This window comes from Leptinotarsa decemlineata, unplaced genomic scaffold (genome assembly GCF_025532065.1).
Source record: "Leptinotarsa decemlineata unplaced genomic scaffold, Ldec_3_MD MMD2_tig00026294_RagTag_RagTag, whole genome shotgun sequence".
NCBI lineage: Eukaryota > Metazoa > Arthropoda > Insecta > Coleoptera > Chrysomelidae > Leptinotarsa > Leptinotarsa decemlineata.
In genome coordinates, this window is record NW_027412674.1 from 9829971 (window position 1) to 9848193 (window position 18223).

The 18223-nt window shown below is 36.1% G+C and overlaps 3 protein-coding genes across 12 annotated transcripts in view; 1 reads left to right on the forward strand and 2 right to left on the reverse strand.

Moving 5' to 3' along the window:
• The window catches only part of AstC-R2 (Allatostatin C receptor 2), a 649221-nt gene that overhangs the window by 215276 nt on the left and 415722 nt on the right, over positions 1 to 18223 (reverse strand). The window contains exons 1-2 of one of the 3 annotated variants that reach the window (XM_074180325.1): positions 7742 to 8098; positions 7039 to 7653 (exon numbers count right to left, since the gene is read on the reverse strand). The gene's annotated coding sequence lies outside the window, so the exon portion shown is untranslated. Of the gene's footprint in view, positions 1 to 7038; positions 8099 to 18223 lie in introns of those variants that run through there. The other 2 variants (XM_074180323.1, XM_074180324.1) reach the window with 2 other exon arrangements.
• The window catches only part of LOC111515617 (uncharacterized), a 77630-nt gene that overhangs the window by 43603 nt on the left and 15804 nt on the right, over positions 1 to 18223 (forward strand). The window contains exons 1-2 of one of the 8 annotated variants that reach the window (XM_074180332.1): positions 10490 to 10873; positions 16202 to 16453. The exons of 3 other annotated variants lie outside the window; for them this stretch is intronic. The gene's annotated coding sequence lies outside the window, so the exon portion shown is untranslated. Of the gene's footprint in view, positions 1 to 10489; positions 10874 to 16201; positions 16454 to 18223 lie in introns of those variants that run through there. 4 more of the 8 variants (XM_074180329.1, XM_074180330.1, XM_074180331.1 and 1 more) reach the window with 4 other exon arrangements.
• LOC141484838 (uncharacterized) lies at positions 5439 to 7039 on the reverse strand. The gene is made up of 2 exons (XM_074180337.1): positions 6162 to 7039; positions 5439 to 6104 (listed from the first exon to the last, which is right to left on the reverse strand). Exons 1-2 carry the CDS (start codon positions 6426 to 6428, stop codon positions 5457 to 5459), a joined length of 915 nt encoding a protein of 304 aa, XP_074036438.1. The 5' UTR covers positions 6429 to 7039; the 3' UTR covers positions 5439 to 5456.

Sequence of the window (18223 nt, forward strand, 5' to 3'; positions counted from 1 at the left end):
CAAAGTGTACGAGGCTCCATCATTTGGAAGATCGTTTATGTAGCAAGGAAATAATATGGGACCCAAGATGGAACCTTGAGGAACACCTATATTGATTTAGTTACTATCAGAATTGAATGGAATTTCCATCTTGATATCGTAGACTGACATATTGCTCCTATTTCTCAAAAATGAAAGGACAAATGCTTTTGAAATTGGTGTTAATTTAGGTTCTCTGAAATTAACTGAAACTTGCTCATTTCTGCATGATGTTTTTTCTAAAATATTTTGATGGATTTTCTCAGGAACTGATTTGAAAAACTCATTAAACATATTGGATACTTCTTTGGGATTCTCTATGGATCTACCATTGAACTCCAAAATCATATTTTTTTTGTTCAACATATTTTTTTGTGTTATTTCAGACACAGCATGCCATGTTGCCGTCTCTATTTTGTGTTGATAGTATTCTTGTTTGGATTTTTTAATCAATGCTTGGTGTATTTTTTTCTCTTCCAAATATATTTTTCTGAGTTCGAGTCTATGTAATTTTAAATAATGCAAATATTTAAATTTGGAACTTGAACGCCTTATATCTCCAGTGACCCAATTTTTTTTTATTTTTTCATAACATGATTTTTTAACAGGAAATTATTAAGAAAGTGGAAGTTAATGAAATTTAAAAAAATACTGAAATGCATCGTCAACCTCACTAATACTATATAATACTGTCCAAATTTCATTTTGTAGACCATTTTCGAAATTTTGAATGGATTCCTCATTGAAAGATCTATGTTTCCTTTTACAGTATTTGATTTCATTTGTAAAATAATCTAATTCATAAAAAATCGATCTATGATCCGATTTTACATTGTCGAAGACACCATTTACACCGGAATTAATAAAATTGACGAATATTTGATCAATAGTTTTTACTTTATGTCTACTCACTCTGGTAGGCCATTTTATTTGTGGCTTTAAATTAAAACCACTCAACATATGGCATAGACTTTTAAAGTCTTTGCCTTCGCCAGTGTTATACAAATCTAGATTGAAATCCCCGTAAAGCAATATTTCTTTTCGGTTTATAGATATTCTAGAACTCCCTGAAGATTATTATAAAATGTATCTTAGTCTCCTGATGGGAAGCGATAGCACACTATTACAATTGTGTTTGTATTTTCTATTTTAAACAAAACACTGCAAACTTCAATATTTTTTTCGTCGCAAAATTGCGATAGATCAATTTTAGAGTAATTTATATAATTTTTCAACCAGATTCCTACACCACCACATTCAAACCTCAAACCAGCTCATTACAATATGCTTATTATAATATAGTTGTGCGATTTTTGGTCAATGTATTTCTACGAATTGAACCAAAGCGCTGCCGAAATAGCTCGAAAAATCACCCAGCATTTGGCAATTCTCCGGAGAGTTTAGCCTCGAAGATGAGCCCCAAAATTGGTAACAGTAATTCAGGACGAGGATTTGAGAACCCTGGTGGAGTCGGACCATTAGCAAACGATACATAGCATGACAGAAGAACTGGACGTCAGCTCCCATGTGGTTTTGATGGTTTGAAACGTTTTGGAAATGTGATTAAGCTTAAAAAATGAGTGCTCTACGATTATAACGATTGACAAAAATTGTCACGCTTCGAGGTCTCTAATCGGATCGTCACGTGTATTGAAAAGTTGATCCACTGCGACAAAAAAAACGTTCAGGGCAGTGGTTGGTCACCGATGAACAACCCAGGCACTTCACGAAGGGAAAAATGGAATGAACAGATCATGCATTACGACAACGCCTAAGTGTTAGCTTTTCATGATGAGCGTTAATTAGCCGTTTCCGGCAAACTATTCAACGGATCAACCTGAAAATTCCACAGTATGCATAAGTCAATATGACCTACACGCCTAAAATAATTTAGACAAAGCGGCGTTGTCGCTTCTACTATAAAATAGCGGCTTCTTTGATTTTTCAAATGGAACACCCCGTATATAATATCATATTATGCTTCATTATCACTTTGTCAACAAATTCATATACTATTTCCCTATACCTATATATTACCGTTGAGAAGATATAAATTAATTTCGATATTTTTTTTACCAAACATGAACTTTTATAAATGCTGATAATTTTGAACTCTCTTGCACTAAAACGATCAAATTTGAAACGGAGTGGAGTGATACTATGACGAGCTTCACTACGAGTCATATTTTCATTTGCCTCATACAGGGTCTTCAAAAAATGCAGATACTTTGATCTCATGAAAAAATGAGTGGAACTCAATTTTTTCAAATGGAACACCCTGTATATTTCAACATTTTTGAGCTCTACATCCAATTTTAGATTACTTTTGTTTAGATAATACTATTTCTATTTTGAACCGTTTTCGAGATGAACTGTTTCAAACGGAAATTGACATGGTTTCCTTGTTCATCACTCATTTTTGTAAAACAGATTTCGTTTGATGTTTCTCAATTAGTCACAGATAATACAATGAAAAGATAATTATTAAAATACTCCTCAACCATCGAATGGAACTTCTCTTCAAACAATAGTTTTAGTAACGCTGAAACACGAACTGAAAATAATAAACCCATAAATTAATGAGTTGAGTTAATCGTCAGTGTATTTCAGAATATGTTCAAACACATCTCCACCTCTACTCAAACAAACACGTAATCTCTTCAAAAGATTGTCATGTGTAGCGCTTCTGATCAAGTCTGGAGTCAAACTATTGAAAGCAGTTGTAACTCTCGATTTCATATATTCCATTTTTGTTATTGGAGTAGAGTAAACCATATTTTTTATTGAAACCCCACACGAAATAATCCAATGGATTGCCATCTGGTGTTCTAGGGGGCCAACGAAAAGGTCCATTATTACCAATCCATCTGTCTTCGAAGATTTCGGTTGGAGCTTTGCTGACTGAATGAGAATTATGGGGTGGAGCACCATCCATTTGGTACCATACACGTTCTCTTCCTGGTCTATTATTTAAAATCATTTGAAATTCCATTCCTCAGTAAATCTTCATATTTTGATGCATTCAAATTATCATCATAAAACTCGATATAAAAAATTGACTCATTCTTTATGGCACCAAATACATTGAATTGCCATCTTTCTTGAAAACCCCTTTGGCGGACAACATGCGGATTTTCTGGCGCGCAATAATGACTGTTGTGTCTATTGAAAACTCCATTTTTTGTGAACTTGACCTTATCTGTCCATATGATATTGTCAAGGAAATGTTCATCCTCTTGAGTCTTGACAAGTAACCATTCAAAGAATTCCACTCTACGAGGTAAATCAGTCTCTTTCAAATGTTGGACACAGTAGAACTTAAAGGGATGCCATTTATGCTTATTAAGAATTTGACAAATTGTCACGTAGGGTATACCTATCTCCCTTTCAGCCTCGTGCAGAGAAGCATTTGGAAATGCATGAAAGTATCCCAAAACTGTTATACCATTGTCATCATCCACTTTAGTCTTCTTACGAATAATTTTTGGACGGAAGGTTCCATTCAACGTACAGTTTTTTAGTAGTCGATTTATCACATTATTATTCGGCTTCGGAAGTTGTGGATATCTTTCATGAAATACTCGGCATGTTCTACTTGCAATTCTACTGCACTCACCAAAAATTATTAATAAATTCAAGAAATCTTCATTACCGTAACCTAATCTTGACATTATTCTATTGTAATTGGTAGCTATCACAATCAGTCAAAACCACAAACGAAAGTCTGACGTTAAATAATTGGTTTATTTATTTTTCCACTATTAAAAAATATTAATGTGTACTGTTGTACGTTAGAGACCAATACCTCAATGTATGCAAATTGCAAATACCAATTTCGAATTGACTGATCTGAGACAGTTAAAAAACTGGATCAAAAAGAAATATTACTGAGTATGAAAAAAAATGTTGAATATCCAAAATAAGTGATGAATTCAAAAAAACGAGCAAGAAAACCACGTCAGTTTCCGTTTGAAACAGTTTATCTCGAAAACGGTTCAAAATAGAAATAGTATTATCTGAACAAAGGTAATCTAAAATTGGATATAGAGCTCAAAAATGTTGAAATATACAGGGTGTTTCATTTGAAAAAATTGAGTTCCACTAATTTTTTCATGAGATCAAAGTATCTGCATTTTTTGAAGACCCTGTATGAGGCAAATGAAAATATGACTCGTAGTGAAGATCCTCATAGTATCACTCCACTAAAATTCAAATTTGATCGTTTTAGTGCAAGAGAGTTCAAGATTATCAGCATTTATAAAACTTCATGTTTGGTAAAAAAAAAATATTGAAATTAATTTATATCTTCTAAACGGTAATAGATAGGTATAGGGAAATAGTATATGAATTTGTTGAAAAAGTGATAATGAATCTTAATATGATATTATATACGGGGTGTTACATTTGAAAAATCAAAGAAGCCGCCACTTTATAGTAGAAGCGACAACGACGCTTCATCTGAAATATTTTAGGCGTGTAGGTCATATTGACTCATGCATACTGTGGAATTTTCAGGTTGATCCGTTAAATAGTTTGTCAGAAACGGCTAATTAACGCTCATCATGAAAAGCCCTGTATACAAAAATGTATATTTTCACACCAACTTTCGAAACCCTGTATCTATGTGACTGAGGAGTTTTGAATATATGCTTGTAGGAAAATTCCTAGTGGGGTATCCCAAAAATCTCCCACTGCAATCAACTATTGAATTTGGAGAATATTGAATTTATACTTAACACTCACCCATTCATCGTTGTTTCTTCATATTGATGAGTATTGAAGCTAAAATTTGGTAAGTAGGTGCTACCCAGGTCTAAGATGCGCGATATAAAAGGATTTTCAAATACCCCAACTCCGGCACCCCCCTTGGGGGTAAAAGGGGTGCGTTTTCATATGAGAATTACCTCTTTGTTACTGCTCCTCCGTATCGCTATATTTTCAGCGGATGAAATTCTGTATGTAGGTTCGTTTTATATTGTAAATTTGCAATAAGAAAGGATTTTTGAATATTCTAACAAGGGTGCTAACCATGGGGAAAAGAGATCGTTCATAAAATAAAGTTATCTTTCCATCACTGTTTCTCCATGCCTTTAAATTTCCGATGGGATTTATATTCAGAAACGATATTGCACCAGAGCATAGCTGAATTATTTGGAGTTTCGGGCTGACCGTGTTAGGAATCACACGTTATAAGGTAAGACCTCGTTAGTCCTTAGCTCGCACAAGTTTCTCAACTTCTGAGAGTTGTCGTTCGTAGGGGGCGACAGCTGATTAACGGAAAAACAGATTTTATTTCTGACCGGGATATTATAAGCTTATATCGTCATAGTTACGCTATCAATAAAGAGGGTCATAACTCCCTTGGGACATTATAGATTTTATAATTCCCTCTACCATTCACAAGTAAAAATAAATAGAAATGAAAACTGAACCATATTTTATTTATTCACGTCATTACAAATGATAAATGTACAATTTTGAAATGTTCCCTGAAAATTACTTCCGCCACTGGAAACAATTTCTTCTTTTGTATGGCTGGAGCTTCTGTTCACTACAGTCGAGGTACCTGCCTCTTCTGATGACAAAGTAGACAACATACGCGCCGTTTTATTTCTCAATTCGATGCTATCCTCCAAATACCCCTCCGCCACCGTGGAACTTTTCCAACCTCCGTGTCTTTTTAAGTTAGTCATAGTTGCTCCTGCATTGGCTAGAGCAGTAGCAGAAGTGCGACGAAGGCAATGTCCCGTATAGGAAGATGAGTTTGGCAATCCTAAATACATTGCGATTTTGCTGGGGATTTTCCCAAACATGTTTTTTCCAATTGGCTGAGATGTACATTTATTTTGTCGGAAGCTCAAAAAAAATCGTTCAATACCTTTAGGACGCAAAGACATATAAAGTCTTAATAAAGGCAAAGCGGAGAACTCTTTTTCATCCACAACTGTAAATTTCTTCGATACACCAGTTTTACTTTCCGGTACGTTCACTACCATAACGGAATCCCGGTCCTCTATATCCGATATCTTCATATTCAAAAGTTCCTGACTTCTGCATCCTCCAAAATAACCCATAATCAAAACAACCTATAACAAAAAAAAGGAAATAAATACACACAAAAAGGAAAATAAGAAAAAAATTACCTTATGCAATAAATGAATATCATTAGGAGCGTCCTTTAGGAATCTGATAACATCTTTAGGAGATAAAACAGCAGACTTTTTCGGCTTATAACTCTTACTCTTCCGTTTCAAAAAAGCCTGTAGTTCATTGAACTTGGTGATATCTCGTTTCTCATGTATAGTCACCATCGATTTTAGCATTGACCATTTAGTCCATAAAGAATTCGGACTATACGTTTCTGATTGAAACGAATAAACACAATTACTACCAAATCTACCGAAAAACATAGAAAATTCCTTACCAGTTCTTGAAAATATGCCAGAAATACAGTTTCAGTGACATCTTTTGGCATAACATTTTTCCGTGTCAGCCAGTCCAGATATATCTTGTATTCTTTTTGGTATACGGCTTCACTTTTCGATGGAATTAATGATTCTCTTGCTTGTTCAGCTTTTTTCAAAATATCCTCCATTATATTTGGGGTAGAAAACACGTTTTCACCGCAAACACAGCTTGATAACAAAGTTCTGTTTATAAACAAGTAACATAGCAACAACCTAGCAACAAGAAAACTCTACTATAATCAACGGTACCTGATTCAAATATACCGGGAAGGTAATGAATTGGTACATTTTTCCGTTTCAAAAATGAACAAAATTTTATTGAAATCGGTCAGAAATAAAATTATCTATGTACCACGGGAATTAATGAGCCTTAATAACCTCAGGCAATTGCTGTCCCTCGGGCCAGAGGCCCTCGGGACGCAAACTTTGCCATCGGTAATTAAGGCCCTCCTAATTCCCTTGATACATAAATAACTATTAAACCGATTTTTTGAAAATAGACTCATACCTTTATGCTTTCTTAACAAATAATTAACAATTTGGTTCTACTCACGTCACTGTCGTTGTTGCTTTTTCGAGTTTTCGTAATCCCAGCTGAAATTAAAAAGACTTATCAGTTTCAATCCAAAGAGGTATATTTACGGGATATTTTGGGAAAGAAAGGTTTTGACTTTCCATTTCTTCATATATATATATAGAAAAAAGTGGGAATATTTCAAAGAAAGAAAGCAAAAATTCAAAATGGACTGTTTATAAAGGAGAGTAGCGCATGCAAAAAAGTAACTTCCAGACACAACACTGAAAGAGCAAAAAAAGTGGAACTTTCCTTGGAAATTGGTTTCCCTATGTAAATGTTGATTTGTATTATTCCACCCATGATGGATATTTCTGTTAAACCATCCATTGTTGGTGAATTTCGATTGGTTCGTCCATATTATTTTTTACAAATATTTCCAACTTCCCTATTTCTACGTCTTAACCACTTTTAAAAATCGTACTCTCCTTCCGTGATCGCTTTCATTGAGGTAATGAACTTTGCGTATCGTGTAGCATTTATATTTGTTCTTTTTAAAAATAGTTCTGGTGGATTTTACAGAAATCCCCATTTCGTGGGCAATTTCTCGTGAAGAACAATCTTGATTAGCATGATTTTTGTAACTGGCCAATCCTAAATTGAAAAAAAAAAATATGTTTTTACTGTGTAGATTTTTATGTGGTTATATTTGCTTATCCATAAAGTTTATTTGATTTCTCACACTTTCAGTAACCACACATTTTCTTGTTTTTTTTCTTCTATCAAATGCACCATAGTCCCCTCGAATTTTTTTCCAATCGTCTAAACATTTGGATTTTCGGAATACGAAGATTCAGGTGTAGCTCAACATACATATTCCTTGTGTGACTAATTTTTGGGAAAGAAAGTTTTTGGCTTTCTACTACTCCATCTTGATACAACAAAATGTGGGAATCAATATTTATATGATCTACACATCCATGTATAGAGTTACTTATTTTAAAATTGATTACTTCCTTCCTTTTTTGGAAGATTCCCATATTTTTTGGTAACAAAATGGAGTAGAAAGCCAAAAACTTTCTTCCCTAAAAATCTTTAATATGATCATAAACGTCTGACAGTTCTCAACAGATATCAACAACCCATTCATTTTTCCTGTCATAGAAACCAAGTAAAGCCTACGCGTTTAAGATGGTAAATGAATAGAGATGCTAGTTGATCATATTAAATTAAACAACAATCGAATTTTGCCAGAAACTGATATTTCCGTTACTTCCAGGATTGAGAATTATACCAATTATAATTGATTAGGGAGAAATGAGCCTTGAAAGAAGGATAACGGCAATACAAACATTTCCAAAACAAAAAAGTACGAATTTTCATTGTGTTAGGGTACCTACCTGTTGAATTATTTGGGTTGTCTGAATTATAATTTGAAGAAATCGAAACAATTCACGAAAGAAGTAACGACAGGACCGTAATTCAAAATTGTTGTCACTGATGAAGGTGGTTATTTCAAATGAAACGCTATAAAAATATCAAATGTGATATACCCTTGGATTGTGAATTTATTGCTTTATAAATATCTGTTATAAAAAAGACAGGTCCGTATTTAAAAAAAAGTTGATGGTGGCCATGTTGACACGAAACATTTTATAGAATATTTATAATTACATCCTCATAGTTTACTTCGAATACAACAACATTTTCTCTTTCCATTTTTTGAAATTCTCCGAAATAACAATAAGTTTCCAAAAAAAAAAACGGAAAACAGCATTTTTGTTTTTTTCGTAAAACTCGAGAAGGGCGAGAGTCCCCGTAAATTTTCTTCGACCATTGTATTGTTTCCGATGACAGTTAATTTTTTTTCCATTCAATCATCTTGGTATCTGTTACGGTTTAGAATATAGCAATGTTACCACATGATAAAAGAAACCCGAAGACGATTGTGGATATAAACAATCGAAACGTCGTGAAGTAACTTGACTTGGAATCTCTTAACTTTAATTTTTATTTTTTGTTCAATTGTTCTGATTTTACTTGTATTTTATTTCACTATCATTACATCACAAGAGGTGTACCGAAAATAATCTTCCCCTCAATACAAACAAATGTAAATAATCAAAATACACCCTCAAACATAATGTTATTTCTCATGATTACTGCAGAAATAACATACCTCTTCAAATAAGCACTCATCAAAGGGATCTTGGTGTCACATTTGACTCTAAACTGAGTTTCTACATTCACTATGAAACAATAACATGCTCAGCCAAACGGATGCTAGGGCTCATTCATCGTAACTGTAAGAACTTTCGTAGCAGAGACAGTTTTTTAACTCTGTTCAATGCATGCGTCAAATCTCGGCTGGAATATGCCTCCCTTATATGGTCATCCATATACAATGTCCACATAAACAAAATCGAGTCTATATAAGTAGGCTTCATGAAATATATTACTTACAAGCTAGAACGAGTTCACCCTGAACAAGGCGTCGACAACAGAATACTACTGAATAAATTTAATCTATTATACCTTCAAAACCGAAGAACCTACTACTCTATGATTTTCATTTATAAACAAGTGAATATTCTGATTGACTGTCCCGAAGTACTCTCCCACTCCAACTTGTATGTTCCACGAATCAATTCTAGAAATTAACTGACTTTTTATCTACCAAATTCTAGAACAAACATATTACTCAAGTCACCAGTTGTTGCAATGAGCAAACTTTACAATCAACTCTGTGAAAATCTCGACATTCATTATGAACCTATTGGTCAAGTTAAGAACCACGTTAACAAACTAGTCAAAATACATGAGCCCAAATTGAAAGTAATTCTACCATGTGAGCTTATTACTACTACTGTATTACTGCTGAATTATGTTTTTTTTTGTAATACACTTACTTATCTATATCTGACTTATGGTTTTTTTCAATTACTATCTTAGCTTGCTGCACACAAGTTTTTCACTTAATTTTTTGCTCAACTCTCCTAAATGTTTACTTCATTTTGTTTTTTGTTTACTCGCTTCAGATGTTTCTAGTTGATAAATTAGTATTGTATTCATGTATATGTGTATGTATGTATGTATATATGTATGTGTATTGTGTGTATATATGCAGATATAAAACTGTAACATGCTTGTTAATACTATTAATATGTCTTGTTATTGGGATTTATTCCTGTTCAGACATTGAACAATTTTTTTTTACTATAAATTCATTTCAGGTTATTTTGCTTAATATAATTGTTATTTTCAGCTTTTCATTTTCAATGCTTATTTTTTCATTAGTTCTTTCTGATATTTGAAATCATTTTATATAAAATCAGACAATGGAAGTCCAAACTAATAAAATTCAGAATGTATATTAATGAGATATGGAGCTACAGAAACACATGACATTGAAACGGACAAAACTTTTGAAACAGCCTAATAATTGTCTGATACCACAGTTATTGATTATAAAGGCATACGTCAATCTCTATATCGGAAAATCCGTATTGTTATAACCTGCAGCTTGCAATTGAGAGATTCATTTCGTGCCTCATACTATAAGAATGGTGTAGTAGCTTTCATTATGAATTAGCAATTATTTTTCCGATCGTGATTCGAATTATGTGGAATGATGATAATCCAACAAAAGAAATCCATCGCTCAATCAATTAACAGAGCGTGTATACAATAATTTTTTCGTCGTGCATAGTCGGTCTTAATGAATGACCTTGAAATTGATATTAGGTAGTCGGTGGACCAGTGTTTGTTGTTTGCTAGTAACTAAACGAGTTTTGTGAGTAGCAGTTGTGTTGATATTAAAAATGATTGTTTCGATTCGCTTGTTCTCTGCATTTGGATAATCTCTGTTAACTCGGTGAGTAGGTATATCTTGGAGGATAAACTGAACCGTCCCGATTTCCTTCATACGTGCCATGTTGGTTTATTAATAACTCGGTTGGGATCAGCTGCTACTTTCCGGATATGAAACTCGTGTAATCTTCATAAACCATCTATACAACTGTGTAATATTCTCGTATATACGTACAAGGTATTTCGCTTCTGCAATATAGTGGGTTTGTTTAGGATCATCTCGATTTTTGTTTCAGGCAATCACCTTTTTGAAATTATTTTTACTTCAGTAACACCTGAAATCACATTTCTTCTTAAGAACAGTTAGATCTTTCTCCAAATAATAAGGGTGTAGCATCAAAAGTAACAATAACTTTGACAAAAGGTAATACACCTTACGAAACTTTCATGATTGGTGGATTCATATCAGAGTCAAGATGTCATCTAATAATCTACTTGGGAGTTTAAAAAATGATATTTATTGAAGCTTTACCTAGTGTAAAAGTTATTCGAGTGTCAAAAACAAATAAAATTCATTTCAGAAAAAAATTGAGAAAAATGTACATTAATAGTGAGTACGCCCACCCCTGGCTCTAAGAAGTTCGGCACAACGACGAGGCATGCTTTCCACCAAATTCCTAATTATTTGTTGTGGTAACTGCTCGTAAATCGTCAAAAGAGCATCTGCAATTCAGTTTAGATTTTGGAAGAGTTGATGATCCTTCAAACGTCTTTCCAGTTCATCCCAAAGCTGATCAATATGATTTATATCCGGACTATTAGCTGGCCATCTCATGACATTAATATTGTGCTCCTGTAGGAAATTTCTTACTACCCTGGCTACGTGTGGCCTGGCATTATCATGTTGTAAAATGAACCCAGCGCCCGTATTTTGGGCAAATGGGACAACATGAGGTTCGAATATCTCTTCTAAGTAACGGACAGCCGCAAAAGTCCCTTCCCGAAATACCACAAGGTCCGTGTGTCCTGTCAAAGTTATACCAGCCCATACCATTATCGATCCACCTCCAAATGAAACAATTTCTTGCACAGTCATCCGAACAGTGTTCACCAGGACGTCTCCATACCCGAACACGTCTGTCATTGTTGAATAACATTTTTTTTTTCATCTGTAAACATTACATTGGCCCACTGTTCTAAATTCCAATTAGGATGCTTTTGACAAAACTTTCTACGATTTCCTCGATGAGCTAGAGTTAATCTAGGGGCTCTAGCAGGTCATCTTGCATGGAGTTGTACTTCGTGAAGTCGGTTTCGTATCGTTTGGTTCGAAATTCGTGTGTGTTCCAGCAGAATCGGTGTGACTCCCAATTGCCCAAAGTCGTAACAAACGATTTTCTCTGCGGGTTGTTGCCCTTTGTCAATTGGGATAAGGGGCTTTTTTTACTATGCCGTAAATTTGGTAGCGATTCTAAGCTCTGGAAACCGCAGAGTGACTCACATTAGGCATTTGGGCTACACGACGCCTTGCATACCCTACTTCGATCAATGCCACTGCTCTAGCAACTTGATTTTCGTTGAGGTACACCCTACATGTTTGAATTTTAAAATTTAATACCTATTAAGAACTAAAGTAGAGTGAAACTAAATACAGAATTTTTCTTATTGTTGATTTTGTAGCTGAAAGTACAAAAAGAAGTAAAAAAGTAAACAACAACCGAATGGAACCAGATAAGAATTAGTATGGAGTACACATCAGAAATTTTTATCATGAAATAAAAATTATTTTATTACATATTGGATTTTAAGAATGTGTCTCTATGAGTAGTTTATATTCATATATAAATAGATAAGTACTATTCTGATCATTCCTATATTGATTCCAATTTAAGAGCAACCGGTAGACAGCTATTTCAGTCCGCTCGGCGTCGTCAGTACCGGGCAGGCAGTACTCAGTTGGAGTCAAAATGTGAATAACCAAAAAAAAGTACTTAATAAAAATAGCTGTGTAAACGCAAGCGAGACATATAAGTGGAACCACCTATTGGTGTGACACCCAAGTCAACTTGACAAGTTTTTATGTCAGTGTTGGTGGTTTGACAAATCAACCGACAACTGTGGCAGCAGAAATTTGGGAAGGAAGAATAGAATAGAATAGAATAGAATTTATTGTTTCATTCAAATACATAGATATAATATATGAGCACAGAGAATATAGCGCACCAAAATTATAGTACGTTATGATATTTTGGAATAATGATATATGTGATATAGTTTAATTTACATATATAAATATGCTTTTTGTGTACAGTAAATACAACGCACCACGATGTGTGTAATATCACAACCTGAGCAAACAAATATAACAAAACAATAATACAAATTACTACAGAGCAAGCTCGTGTGTAGCAAACAGTAATACCGTAATTTTAAATATGTCTCTAGTGCAACGTTTGTAAGTGTTATGTGTCGCGTAATACAGGACTATGAACTCAGACATAATTATTTGCAACAAAATTTAAGAAAAAAAAAATGAGTAAAAAAGGCTGAAAAAAAAAGATGTGGGGTAGAGATGTGTCGGTAGACAGTAGTTGAATATAAAGTGTGTGAGTTTGAAAATGTGAATACAACTTTTTATTGTATTGGATGATATAACAATTGCAACAACTGGTTGGAATTCTCAACGATCCACAGTGTTATTTTTGGTTTGGAGGAATTGAGAAACTTAATATCCCTAATTGATTTATCTACAATATTGTACAATTTTTTACCGAGATAATTAAAACTGTATCTCGTCAACTTATAGTTAAAGGATGTAACTTGTATATTTCTATTAGACACAGCTCTAGTTGTGACACTATCATAAGATAATGCATTAGACGGACTTCGAGTTTTGTGGGTAAATATCAATAAGTTCTTGAGGTACAGTTCTTTGACTGTTAGGACTCTGAATTCTTTGAAAAGAAGATCAGATGGATATCTTCTAGGTTTCCGAAGGCAGATCTTGATAATGTATTTATGTGCTGTAACCAATGATTCCATAATTGTTTCATATGCCGATCCCCATGCTATTATGCAGTACTGCAGTAAGCTCTGTGTGATAGCATAGTACACTGTTTTAAGAGTTACAGTATTCAGTATATTTCTCAGTAAATGAAATTTATAGATGGTTTTTCTTATTTTTGAGACCAGATTAGATATATGCATTCCAGGTATCCTGGAATGCTATCGGAAAACGAATCCACATGTTTCTAGAAATGAAATGAAATCGAGAAAGGTTAATGCAGTCAAGCTGCTTGAAAATAGGTAGTTCCACTTTTGTCTCGCTCAAGCCGGCTTCCAACGGCACGGGACTTGGCGAGTGACTTGCCGAGTTCATCGGTTTGGCAAACAGTTTGCCAAATGGCAAGTCGACGAGCCGTGACTATTCCCACAGCGCGTTGAACAGCTTGCAACGTCACTCGCCAAGTTATAAATTGCGCTCGACGCACCCACTGGATTGTTATTCTGGCGAAAACAATGGAGTAGTTTGCATCAAGGAAAATGATGAGACGCCAGCAAGAATAAAATCAGCGTATTGCAATTTGTGCTGCAGCTTTTATAGTAATGAGCGGTGAATATTTAAAAGCAAACAAAAATAAAGAAAAAAGAAAAAGACGATGGTGGATGACGTCTTTGTATAAAAGTCGAAGTAGGTAAGTAAATCTGGCTTATAAACGTCGTCAGCTAGAGCCAGTTCCACTGCTTCTTTTAACTTTTTGCAACAGTTTTCGATAAGTTGTCATCAGCGTTTCTTTCTTCTTTTTGAGATCTGCAACAGAACATTTCATAGTCAAATTGCTTTCAATCCGTTTCCAGCTATCGTGCACCAAATTTCTGTTTTTATGCTTCGGATCCTTTGGGTTCCATATAGCTGGTTCCCATTCATATAGTTCCAAAAATTCTAGAATCAAATCGTTAGACCACTCCATTATGAAAGTAAAATTAAAGTGAGAATAGGAAAATTTAAAAACATTGGATGCACTAGCCACCTTTTGACAACACAACGCCACTGAGGGAAAACTGCAAATGCAAGCATTCTGTGTGGGAACGGATTCACAAGCTCGGACAAGCCGAGCCTGCGATGCTTGTTCATCCTTTGACTCGTGCCAAATTTACCGACAACCGACGGGAACGCCAAGCCGCTTGGCGAACGGGCGAGCCTTCGCATTTCCACGGCGCGTGACTCGCCAATTCGCGAGCCAGACTCGCCAAGTCCAGCGCCGTTGGAAGCCGGCTTTACATTTACGCAGTTATTTTTGTCGAGTACTTTTCTTGGTTATTCACATTTTGTCTTCAATCATGGACCGCCTGCCCGGTAGTGACGATGCACAGCAGGCTGAAACAGTTGTGAAGCGAGAGTGATCAGAATAGTACGTACTTATCTATTCATCTTATGATTTGCATAGAATGAGTTCGAGCTCATGAATGAGCTTGACTGGCTTAGTTGTTGAGGAATATCACAGGGAGTAAAAGTGGAGCAACCTCGCACAACAATATTGTAGGCGAGGGAATAAATGACAGCGTAATGAACATTCAAAAGTTGAGCAGTACTGAAGGTGGATGAAAGTTGACTCATAATACAATTATCACAGTTCACTTTCTTTTTGACCTGACTCACGCCCTACTCCCAAGTCACGTTGCTATATGAATGAGTACATACTATCAATGATTGTGGAAAAAAAGGGAAACCAATTTTTGGGTATGCTTCAGTATGTAAAACATTTCATGTTACAGAAAATTGTGAGTTGGATAATTCAAAGTAACAATGTACAAGGAATGGTCACCATACTTCCCTTCTACATAGTTATATGTACTTGTAGAAACTAAAACAAAGCTATATCTTCCTATCACGGTTGATTGAAATTGTTCATTACACAGATGATCTTATAAACAGCACTATTCAGATTGAAGATAATGCCGTATTTTATTTTTTTATGTCATCGACTTCGAACCGTGTCATACCAAGTGAACGTGTTTGTCATCAATAATTCTCCCTTTGCCATTCCACTGCACTCATCTTAATATATTGACGGTTTTCGGAAAATTCTCCAAGGTGTAGATAGAAACTGATTATTTTGAAGTACCATTCTCTGTACAATACACTAGAATATCTCTTCATGATGGTCGATCCATAGTAATTTTACCAGTAACTCAATGTTTGATTTTCACTCTTTCCTCTGTCGCCCAGTTCCTTTTGAATTTCTCAGGATTACTTCTGGGTCTGTTGAAGGTGAAGGCAATATATTCGCACATAACAGAATTATGTAACTGACTATAGATATCAATTAGTAGTACAAGACAAATTTAAGAAAATGATTACAATTTGTTAGACAATGAAATAACATTCCAGCAAGACGGTGCACCCCCACATTTTCATGTTCGGGTGAGACAGTTTTTGGACGAACGTTTTCCAATGCGTTGGATCGGCAAAAAGGATCCAGTGGAGTGGCCAGCTAGATCACCTGATCTCACACCGATGGACTTCTTTCTTTGGGGACACCTGAAGTCGAAAGTGAACTTTCCTGCGACAGATAATTGGTCGAGAATGACGTTTGATGACTCCGGACATCTTGAATAATTGACGGAACGCTTTCGAGAGTAGGTAGGTAGGTAGGTAGGTAGGTCTAAAGTGAGTGGGTCAATTCGACCCTCCACCGCAACCCATAAGAGTTTATTGTGGATCACACCTATTCACACTCGGCCAAATAAACCCGGCTTCTTAACGAAGCCGATTAGTTTGTATGGTGAGTGGTCTTCCAGGTCAGATGGTGAGAGTACGGATCTGCCCAACTCAAAAAACCTGATTCGGTCCCCAGCGGGGCAGGCACAAGGTATATGCTCTGCAGTCTCATCATTTTCCAGAGAGAGGTGACACACACTGTCTTCCGACAGTCCAAGTCTCTGCATGTGATGATTCAAATGACAGTGACCTGTAAGAAGGCCTTCTTGCCATCCAGGTGTTAAGTGTTTGTTCGGCAAAGGCCAAAGCGATGCCGCTTGCAGCCGTTTGCAGCACCATCCTTTGCAAGAGAGTCAGCAGCTTCATTGTCTTCCAGGCCAGTATGGCCAGGAATCCAGACCAGAGACAATTTGTTTAGTCTACCTGTCGAGGAGAGTCTTTTTTGGCAGTTTGCTACCAATTTAGACGTTGCTCGGTGGGTGCCAAGAGCTTTCAACGCCGCTTGACTATCCGAGAATATTTTATTGACTTGTGAGTGAGGTTGTATTTATCCAATCTCTCCGCACACAATTCAATAGCGTACATTTCCGCTTGAAATACAGTCGCATAAGTTCCTAGGCAGGTAGATAACTCTGTCCTGAGTCTGCGACTGAAACAGCGACGGAACTGGAAGGTGTTTTTGATCCATCTGTGAACCAACAACTATCTGCTCTTAATATTTCCTTCTCCCGCAGGATCCAGTCCTCCCTACTCGGGAATAGTACTTCATAAGGCAGTTCGTAGTTGACAGTTGGAGGCATAAAGTCAGAGGTCATTATTTCCAGAATGCTGTGACTTCCAATGTCAACCAACAGTCTGTTGCACTCTGCATTGAATTGATTTGTGCAATTCGCAATGTGCACAAGTCTGTATGCAGTCCATCTAGCCTCTCTTTCCAGAAAAATGTAGAGAGGAGGTAGATCTAGAAGGATCTCCATGGCTGCTGACGGTGTGGTACTGATGGCACCACTGATAGCCAGACAAGCCTGTCTCTGTAAGCCAGAGAGCTTCGCTTGGGCCGTTTTCTGTAAAGCCTTCGGCCACCAAGCAATTGCACCATACGTGATCATTGGTCTGACAATCATCACATAAATCCAATGGATTTGTTTGGGACCTAAACCCCAAGTTTTACCACAAATCCTTCGACATGTCCATAGAGGCAGTCTGGCTTTGTGTAAAACTTTTTCCTAGTGAGCGTTCCAGGTGACTCTTTTATCAAGGACAATGCCAAGATATTTCACCTCCGTTCCAAATAGAATGACCACACTATTGAGGGAAAGTGGCGTTAGATCGTCCAATTTCCTTCTCTTGATGAAGGGGATCAACACAGTTTTGCTGGGGTTGACAGACATCTGCTCCCTCAGGCACCAACTGTGAACAACGTATAAGCTTGCAGATCAACTTTTCTTCTGTCGAGGGCATCAAGCAGACTATCCACCAGGAGCGACCACAGAAGGGCAGATAGTACCTCACCTTGAGGGCAGCCCCTGGTGACCCTGAACCTGATAGCCTCGCCTTGAAGAGTAGTAGTTGCAGTTCTGTTTACTAGCATAGCATAGATCCAGCCAGTTATGGTCGATTCTACACCCTTTCTAACCAGAGACAATCCTATAGATTTAGGTAGTGCATTGTCAAATGCTCCTTCAATATCAA

Bases quoted from the DNA above. Each gene is read 5' to 3' on its own strand.
- LOC141484838 (XM_074180337.1), bottom strand. From the start codon at position 6,428: ATGTTTTTCGGTAGATTTGGTAGTAATTGTGTTTATTCGTTTCAATCA. The intron at 6,105-6,161 runs GTAATTTTTTTC...TTTTTGTTATAG, and splicing joins ATATTCATTTATTGCATAAG to GTTGTTTTGATTATGGGTTA.